Source organism: Physeter macrocephalus, chromosome 9 (genome assembly GCF_002837175.3).
Source record: "Physeter macrocephalus isolate SW-GA chromosome 9, ASM283717v5, whole genome shotgun sequence".
In the NCBI taxonomy this organism is placed as follows: Eukaryota; Metazoa; Chordata; class Mammalia; order Artiodactyla; family Physeteridae; genus Physeter; species Physeter macrocephalus.
This window is the reverse complement of record NC_041222.1, coordinates 45,186,413-45,196,761: the sequence shown is the minus strand read 5'-3', so window position 1 is coordinate 45,196,761 and position 10,349 is coordinate 45,186,413. Positions and strand designations below refer to the sequence as shown.

General features: G+C 40.5%; 1 protein-coding gene across 1 annotated transcript in view; it reads right to left on the bottom strand.

Moving 5' to 3' along the window:
• SMARCA2 (SWI/SNF related BAF chromatin remodeling complex subunit ATPase 2) overlaps positions 1-10,126 on the bottom strand; it is a 153,206-nt gene extending 143,080 nt beyond the window's left edge. Inside the window, exons 1-2 of the mRNA XM_028493907.2 lie at positions 10,110-10,126; positions 6,495-6,857 (exon numbers count right to left, since the gene is read on the bottom strand). Of these exons, the coding sequence (XP_028349708.2) occupies positions 6,495-6,857; positions 10,110-10,126 (380 nt within the window). The remainder of the gene's footprint in view (positions 1-6,494; positions 6,858-10,109) is intronic.
• Between the last annotated feature and the right edge of the window lie 223 nt (positions 10,127-10,349).

The window sequence follows — 10,349 nt, the reverse complement described above, 5'->3', positions numbered from 1 at the left end:
GCCGAGCCTGCGCGTCCGGAGCCTGTGCCCCGCAACGGGAGAGGCCACAACAGAGGGAGGCCCGCATACCACAAAAAAAAAAAAAAGAAAAAAAATAGAACTATAGGTACTGCCTCACAATAGAGGCAGAAGAGAAAATAAAAGACTTCCTACTTTATTCATTTGGGATACTATTACTGTTAGTCATAGAAACTGGTTTTAGGGTTCACCTGGATCCTATTCTTACAAATAATTACATGCCATCTAAATCTATTTTTAGAATGACCTCCCCCCAAATTTGGGGCAAAACTGTCTTGGAATAGATTTCAACAAAAAAAGAACAGTAAAAGGTAGTAAGTTAAACTAAACTAATAGTAACTACACTAAGTTAGGTGCATTTAAAGCACAATTTAATTGTCTCTCTCTCTCTCTCACACACACACACACACACACACACACACACACGCGCGCGCACCTCTACAAGGTAAATGCGCCATTTTATTGAAGAGAAAATTGAAGTTCAGAGATATTAAGAAACATGTGGACTTCACAGAGCCAGTAAAGGAGAAAGCGGAGGCCGGCACCTCTACAAGGTAAATGCGCCATTTTATTGAAGAGAAAATTGAAGTTCAGAGATATTAAGAAACATGTGGACTTCACAGAGCCAGTAAAGGAGAAAGCCGAGGCTGGAACCCTCACTGGCCTGACACAAACACCACTGCAACGATACTGCAGATAATTAAAATATATTTTCTAACCGCAAACTCCCTTGGAACTCAACTAAAAATTGATCACTAAAGATTCTGTTAAAAATTAATATTATGCTTTTTTCAACCTTTATAATGCTGTCTGTTGACATGAAAAAGGAAAACCTTCTGTGACTTAGACGTTGCAAAATATCTTAATAGTTCATATAGCCCAAATAGCAAAATGAGGGCGTTTTTAAAAACTTAAGAGTTGTTTGCTTTGGTAGAGAAATAAAATATCATCTTTTTCAAAACTTTAAAAATGATAGTAAGGGTAATGCATCATTTTTCATTGACAATAATACTCTGATAGATTCCTCTTTTATTTGGTATATACGTGTTATTAATTCTGATTTACTAAATGATTTATCATAATGTGTTATTACTAATATTATTGTTATTGTGTGTTACTTCAACTATGCATACCAACACAAACAATAGTACTTTTAAATGGTTTAACCATGCAACAGACTAAAAATGTGTTAGTTCAAGCAACAACAATAAACTTTCATCAATTTATTCTCTTGATCAAATTGTTCAGACTCTCCCAACTTTCTTCCACATTCCTTTTACTATTGACACTCATGGGATTCTCATCGCAGTTTAAAATTTTTCTCTGTATGAAACAAACCTTTACTTTCTTTATCCAATTCAATTTCTTAAATATGCACATAACCAAAAATTCCCAAATACAGCAACAGGTGATGGATCTTAACAATTAGCATATTAAAAGAAAAATCTATTACAGATTTTTCTCAAATACATAATTTAAAGGGAAAAAAACTAAACCAAAACAATTTTACTTGTGTAGCGTTAAGGCCATACTAAAGGAAATTTAGATACTACAGCAGGGTGAGATATGGTTATTCTGCTTCCTTGGTTCTAGATTTACTGCAGACCCTTTTCATTTGACTATCCCAGAACTCAAACTATCCCTTGGTATTGTGTTTTACTCTGCTTGACAAAGTGGGTCAGGTGCTACATTAGAAGAATGGCTGCTTTTTCCTTAATCATCTAAAGGACTATGGAACTAGGCCTAAATAAATAATCTTAGGACAACTGGGCTGACCGTGTAGAGACTAAATCACACTGAACTGGGAGGTGGGGAGTTGGAGAGCAGACAGGAGAAGTAGGGAGGTGGGGAGGTGCGGAGTGGGGTAGATGGAGCCTTGGCTGACTTGGGCATGGGAGGGGCTGAGGGGTTGGGAGGGGTGCACTTCTTCCTGAAATGACTGCTTCCCCAAAGGGCCTAGTAATTTGTCAGTGAATTTCAGATTCCCCAGCACAAAAGAATCTTTCTTTTATGAAAGGGAGGCAAGAAGTTCAAAGTGCAAACGTGCAAACTATAGGAGAAGAGGAAGGGTAGATTCCAAAGTAATACTGTATGCATTCGATTCAGAACACAGTGTGTGTGGGCGGTGGGGGGGAGTAGCAAAGGTACAGGAGGGGCTTCTTTTTACGTAGAGAATTTTATCTGCGTGTGTGTGGTGGTTAATAGAAATCTTCGTTTTAAATAATGCGCCTCTGCAGACAATTTCATCTTCCCATCAGTGGGATTCAGCAGGTAGCCCGATAAGGAGATTCAGGATTCTAAACTTCCCGAAACAACAACAGATGTAATACTGCATAACTGCGGGAGACTCATTTAGGGTCCTCACGGGTACAGAAAATTGAAGCAGAATTAGGTCGCTCAGGTTTTTCATACAGATTGAACAGTAAATCAAGAGGGCTTACTGTTCTGACAAGAAAAAGAGTTCCATTAAAGGCGACAGATATTTGTTCAGGTCCAGAGGAGAAGTTTATGATTCCTGCAGGAGAGTTATTTGAACAGAAAATGACACTGGTAAATTTTGTTCCTTCCAGGAGCTGAGTGACACTTTTTAAAAAAGAGAGAGGGAGACTGACTTTTGGCAACTCTGCTGATGAAGCGGCTCTTGGTGATTTCTAAGAAGGAATTCTCAGGGCTGTAATGGAGACCAGGGCAGGACAAAAAACACGGTAAGGGACTATGCTGGCTTCCTGAGGCAAGGAGGCTATACTACTGTTTTCATTCTAAATTCTGACTTGATACCAAAGAGGGCTCACATAATTCAAAGATGCTCTTCTGATATAAACTCCTTTCAATGTGAAATATATCTCTTTCTCATGCAAACATCTGTGTAATTTACATGCTAACATGATAATTCGTGGAGCACTTCTGACCAACCCTCTAATCCTAGATGGAAGAACTGAAGTTAGGCACATTGACAGGGCAAAAAGAGCATGCCAAAACACCAAAAAAAAAAAAAAAAAAAAAAGTCACTGACTCTTACTACAGAGAAAAGCAGTACAGTTCCATCAGGAGAAAAAGATGGTCTAAAATAAAGGATCCAATTTAAATGAGAACAAAGTGTTTTTAACTGAAGAGCTTATACAGATCTGAGGCAAAGTGTTGATATGCAGAAACTTATTTATGCTATTACTGAAAAAAGAAGATCAATGTGTCAAAATTCTGATTTTATGAGGAACAAGGAAAAGCAGCCGAGTAACTTAGAAGTAAAAAAAATTAAGATTCTGATCATTTCCTTTCGATTTTCATAGACAGGTAAGTGATATTACAACAGTCAAAGAACGAACATCTGTTAAAGAATTTCTGACAGGTGATTTTTGCTCAAACCAAGTTTATGAAATTATAAAAGAGACTTTTTTTTAAAGACCTTGCTCAAATCCTCAATCAGGAAAAAAAGATACACTGGACTCTTCCTATTTTTTAAAGACCTTGCTCAAATCCTCAATCAGGAAAAAAAGATACACTGGACTCTTCCTATCAGTGCTAAACGGTAGTAAGCCATTCTCTCGAAGAGTGAAGAAGGAAAAGAGTTTTGTTTTTTGTTTGTTTTTTGTTTTTTTGCGGTATGCGGGCCTCTCCCTGTTGTGGCCTCTCCCGTTGTGGAGCACAGGCTCCGGACGTGCAGGCTCAGCGGCCATGGCTCACGGGCCCAGCCGCTCTGCGTTTTTTAAAGACCTTGCTCAAATCCTCAATCAGGAAAAAAAGATACACTGGACTCTTCCTATTTTTTAAAGACCTTGCTCAAATCCTCAATCAGGAAAAAAAGATACACTGGACTCTTCCTATCAGTGCTAAAGGGTAGTAAGCCATTCTCTCGAAGAGTGAAGAAGGAAAAGAGTTTTGTTTTTTGTTTGTTTGTTTGTTTTTTGCGGTATGCGGGCCTCTCCCTGTTGTGGCCTCTCCCGTTGTGGAGCACAGGCTCCGGACGTGCAGGCTCAGCGGCCATGGCTCACGGGCCCAGCCGCTCTGCGGCATGTGGGATCTTCCCGGACCGGGGCACGAACCCGTGTCCCCTGCATCGGCAGGCGGACCCTCAACCACTGCGCCACCAGGGAAGCCCGGAAAAGAGTTTTTTAGCTGCCTTTTACAAGTGCCTAAGGGACTTAATCTAACCCTTTTTAAGGGATAAATATAACTAATCTCTGCAGTGGGACAATTTATCTTCATATAGTCAGAAGCCAGCTACTGCTCTACAACTGAAGAAGACAAAAGATGCCCCTACAAAACCCTGCCAGTGTAAACCTTAGCTTCTTCTCAAGATGGCCACGGGAAACTTCAGGCCAAAAGACCCACCAGCTTTTTGAACCCAGGCTTGCCAAATCAATCACTTCAAAAGCCAGGCGGCTTAACCAAAGAGGAGACATTTATCAAGTAATAATAATAATATGAAAAATAGCCATTCCACCACCTTCTGCAATGCTTACAATTTAAAAGATACTGATAGATACTGTTTTTTTTCAAATTGACACAGGTGTGGAGGACAAAAGCTTTCCACACACTGGAATAGGCTAAAGAGTACCAATTAATATGAATACTCTGGGAGACCATCCATTAAGATCATTTTCAAAAAAAGTGCTAAAATGAGCTCATTACAAGAAAGGCCTGCAAATACAATTCTGGTAAAAATGAAAAAAGAAGGTTTAGGAGTCAGTAAGCGTGTACACGCACACGCACACACCCACAACATAGGATGAATAAGGGTGAAAAACACCCGGATGTATTTCTAGGTATAGTGTCTATGTTACGAGGGTAGTTCATGTGATTTAACAAAGGGACTGGTAGCTCTGTACCTTCAAGGTGGGAAAAAAACGTTAACTCTTAGGAAGTCAGAATTTCAGAGTAACCAAACGATACCCCTCTATCCCATTTACTGTCTTTAAAAAAAAAAAAGACTTTTGACTGTTTTATTTTTTATTTTATTTACAGTTTTTCTGCCCCAAATGAGTACACAGTGCTAATATTTGACTTTTATACCACACTGCGATTATTCACCCAACAGAATCTGCCTATCAACACTAAAATATCATTTGATGATGAGTATCTAGCTCTCTAGGGATACGTGAAAAGCTGAAAACAGAAACATAAAAGCTCTTAATTGAGGATTAGTAATAGCAATGAGAATAAAGTTATACTCTTCATCCAAAAAGGTACACACATTTAATGGCAAGTTACTGTGATTTCTTTCAAGGTAACTCTTAAAGCTGGTAACTTAGTATTTTAATACAATAACAGATAAGTCACGTGTTTTCCAATAAAGAGTAAGGTAATGTTTTTAAAGGGCTCCTAGACATTATTTACTAACATTCCCTATAATTTTTAAACCCTAATTGTCTTTTAACTTAAATCATACTTGGGAAATAATAATAATAGCTAATATGTATTGAAAGTCCTTGTATCATTTTATCTTCTCCCTACAAAAGATACTGTAATATCCTCTTTTAACCCAGGAGGAAACTGAGTCACAGAAAAGCGATGTAACTTGAGGAAGGCAACACAGCTAGTTAGTGGCAGAGCATGCTTTCTGGCTAACTCCCAAAACCGTGATCTTAGTTTCATCTTATCTTGACTCAGTACTTACTGCACTCTCTTTTTGGTTGACATTAACCATGTACGTCAAGGATCTGCTAACTACAGCCTGCGAGCCAAACCCTGCCCATAGCCTGTTCTCATAAATCAAGTTTTACTGGAACACAGCCAACACGGCTGCTTTCACACCATCAGGGCAGAGCTGAGTAGTTATGACAGAAACTCTAGGGCCCTTTACAGAAAAGGTTTGCCAATCCCTGATTTAGATAAATGTGCCAAATCAGGTGAAAATGAAGTTTTTGGAGTAAGAGTTTAAATAAGGATCCCCATGTGAAGACACTTGCATAGGGCCTAGCCCAAAAGCTAGACCAAGCCACAGACCAACAAATGCATGAACTCAATCAAAGAAGACATTGTATCATGCTACTGAAGTACCGCTTTAGTATCACTAGATGTGTCATTAACCTGAAGGTTAGGCCAACAGAACACTCAACATCTGAGCCACTCACAGTCACCATTCAAGGACAAACTGACAAACCGAAGGAAACTGCATAATCTAAGTGTGGGCTGACGGCCTTCTTGGATCTTTAGGAACTCTGGGCTGGACTTTTGATCTTGGCATGTCTTAGGGGTGCATAAAAGTTTTCTGACTGAACGAGTGAAAAGCACAGTCCTGGGAACCTAGAACCCCCAGAAGAGGGTCCTCACCCCCACCCCAGTGGCAAAGAAACTCTTCTCTTGAGACTTTGTTCTAAAATCATTCTCAAGCCTGAGTCTTGGCCTCTGCAATTTCCCTTAGGCCTTTCCCTGGTCCCACAGAAAAGAATGACCACAACACCAGGAGACACCGGACCCCCTAGGCTGGGTGGTACCTGCCAGAACCCAGCCTCTTACCCCCGGGGCAGGTCCATTACCTGTACTCCCGCTCCTGCAGAATCTCCACGGGGTCCAGGCCCTGCGGTTTCTGGACGGGGCTGATCCGGCTCTGCTTCTGCTGCAGCTGCAGGATGGGCGAGGGCTGCCCCGGGGTCGGCTGCGGCACCGAGGGCCCGGGCACGGCGGCCGCGGGCGGTGGCGCTGCTGCAGGGGGCGCGGGCGAGGGCCGGCCGCTGGGCGCGGGCACCGGCAGCTTCTGCGGGGGGCTCGGGCCGCTCAGCTCCGGCCCCGGGCCTGCGGGACAAGAGCGACACGGGCAGCTCGGGAGGAAAGGCACCCCATGCCCATACCCGGCCTGCCCGCTGCCCCCTGGGAGCCCGGCGATGGGGACAAGTAAAGGTCTCACGAGAAGAAAACAGGAGGAAAGGGAGGAAGATGAGGGAGGCGAGAGGGGAAAGGAAAGGAAAAAGAAAGGAAAAAGAAAAAAAAAAAAAACCTGGCATCTATCCCAAAGGGAAATGGCCCCAAAATGACTCTTAGGTAATAAACTGATTAAGGAATGGACAGCCAGCTTTTAGTGTAGGTCTACAGCGGGTTTTAAAAAATAATTCCAGGTGCATTCAGGGTTCTGAAAAAGCAAGGGAGTCACCCACCAGTCGGATGCAATTTGGGTGTGGTCCCAAAATCACGTTTCCCAAACTACACCACAAGCCCCCTCCATCCCAGCGTGGAAGAGCCCCGCTGTCAGCACCCATGCTTTACAAATACAGGCAGCAGCTCGCCAGTCCTCTGACGTGAAGTAAAAGGGGCACGCATTTTCCCTTAATGACCTATAAACTGTATTTCAGGCTTCGTCAGTGCATCTAGGGAACTTTAATTTTTTACTACATATTAGAAAATATTTCTGAAAACATTCAGTGCAGGGGGGAAAAAGAATCTGCTCACTCCACCTAAGAAAACTTAGCAAATACTAAGATTCAAGACAGCATTTTTCTCATGTTATCAGAATAAAGGGATACGCAATCATTAAGCTTATCAAAATGCACTTAAGTTAATTTAAAGCAATTTTCCACATCAAACTTCAGCAGCTTAAATTGATTACTAGGTCTGGACCTAAAATAAGAAGTGTTCCATCTCTCCTCTTAGGTGAATTTTTACTTACTTCAAAGTTATAAATAAAATTAGTGATGCTACCAGAGGGGTTAGTAAATTAAAAAAAAAAAAAATCTCAGTAAGCAGATGTTAAAACCTCTCATGGGCATTCTTCCAAGTGTTTTCTATATCTTTCTGGAGAAATATTAAAATTATTAAATGGTAACAAAACTAATCATCTCTATACTTCAGAGCAACTTAATAATTAACCCTACAAAGACATACATTATGAAAAAGTAGACACATTTATTCAATTTCCAGCAAACACCACTTAGAAGTGGGCTTAAATGACAATGCAAGGATAGCAAACATTCTGACAGGAGGAATGGGAAGAGTTAGAAGAAAGTGCTTAGGAAACTACAGTGAGCGTGAGTGTGAGCATATGTGTCTGTGTGCATGTGTGTGTGTGTGTGTAGTGTTGTTGGTCTTTTGTTCACTTCCTTCTGAAATTAGGTAAGACTTTCCCAAAGACCTAGGGCTAGTTAAGACTTCTTGAGGTAATCTGTAGCCCTTGTTCTAGGACTGATGAAAAGTTCTGGAGGGAAAAAAGCATTTCTGTTTTTTCTGTTTTAGGCACTGTAGATAGACTATTATAATAAAGAGATTCTTTTCAGCTAAGTACATTCTGATTTTTTTTCTGAATGGGAGGTCTTTTACATAATGCATAGCTTTTCATAATATTTCAGATTTAGTTTCTTTCATCCATATGTAAGAAACCAATTTCTAAACATTAAATCTTAAGGTTGTTAAGCATTGGAATGAGATATGGAGGGACATTCTTTATTATATTTTTCCTCGAGGTCTTTAAAACAGGGTAGATATTTTTTATCTGGGTTGCTTGAGCCAAAAGAGAGGAGACAGAGATTTCTAACAATTACTTTAATTCTCTGGGATTCTATGAATTTCCCTAATAAGCTCAAGAAACTGGTAGTTAAAAATATTTGAAGAATTGGTATGAGCATACCAAATAATAGATTTAATACACTGAAGCCCTTTAATAAAAAGAAAATCCGGGTCTTACTGATAAGATTAATATCATACTAATTACCCTAAATTCAGTTCTCAAAGTGTTTTTCCTCCTTTCAAAGTTTAAATAAGTCATCAATAAAAGCCATACCAGTGCAATAGTGTACACATTTCACTTACTCTGGGCGTTTTCTTCTTTAGCATTATGGCTTGTAAATACTTACGTAGAAGTGCATGCCAACTCCTCGAGGTATATTCAAGTCATTATTTTTAAAACCATACGATCAAAGGGACGTATCCAGAGCACGTCTGATATCCCTGGTTCCACATCTAGCCATTTTCAGCCCATGACTGTGAACTAGATCTGATGCATACACAGCTAGGCTTCTTTAATCCATTAATACAGAGACATCCTTATGTGGCTGAAGGACCCTTAAAATTGAGAAGCCAGAGAGACCCAAACATGGACTTAGATATTCAAATCTCCAATTCCAAAAGGACTACAACTCCAAAAGATACAAGGTGCACCTTGTCTCTTTCCAAAATAACTGATAAGTTTCACCTACGGGTTGTGTGAGCCTCAGCAAGTTACTTAGCCCCTGGTGCCTCAGTCTCCTTGTCGGTAGAATGGGGATAATAACAGTACAGTATTCGCCTCACAGGGTAGTAGTGAGGATTCAGTGAGACAATGTGGCTATGTGCCCAACCCTCAGCTCTGGTCATTTTTACTGCCACCAAGGACACCAAGGTAAAGAAGCCTAGTTTAATCACTCAGCTTTTCAGAAAAGCCCCACAGCAAAAGAAAGGCTTTCAGGGAAATTTGGTACTGTATTAGCTGGCAAATTTGGAAGTGCACTCTTCTAGAGCAAACTTCAAAATGTTTCTACAGCTTAATACAACTCAGCACAAACAGATAAGTCGGCTTGCCATGTGCTTCCTGCTAATCCCCCATCAGTCAGAAGCAAACTCCTTTCTAACTAAAAACTGCAAGTTCATTTACTGCCTGGGTCTATTTTCTCCTCCCTCCAACACATTATATAAAAACTTCTCTTTACAGAGGCTGGGGGACTGAATGCAGCTTGCTGCAATTAGACATGCCCAGAACACAACTACCTAACCATGAGGTGTTCTGCCTGTCCGTCAGGAGTTGAGTTGCCTGAATGGATTTTCTCTGTATCAGCAGAAAGCATCAGACAACAGACACTCATGGTCTGCAAAATGATAAGAACTCACGCCCTGATATCTTCAGATGGAGGACAAATCACATTCTTTAGCTTATCTCCTATTCCCTCACCAATATAAACAAGTTAGGCTTAATTGTCAGAGGTACAAAATGTGTGTTTTCCTATCAGTCTTCACTTTAGAAGTCAAGGTAGGTATACGCCTTGACTCTCCTGAGGGGTGTCCCACTGCAGCTAAGTGGTGGGGGGGAGGGATCTTTATTAGATGCCTGAATTTAAGAAACAGGTAAACAAACTTATTAAATTACCTAAGTCTCACATGTACAGAATTTCTGTACAGAGTTCCCACTTTACCTTCTGCACAGAAGCATGTTTATGCAAATAACAGTCTGTGCATTAGACAAGGATTTAAGTGGTTTCCGGAGGTTGAAAAAAATAAATGTAATAATGATGCTTAAATGAAGCATACAAAGAAATTTTAGATAACTAAAAAAAGGAGAGGGGGAAGCAGGAGAGGGACAAGCACTGAAAAAAATTAGCAATAAATCTCTCACTTTCTACCATGAAGGCTTCCCTACCCACTGCAAAAAAAAA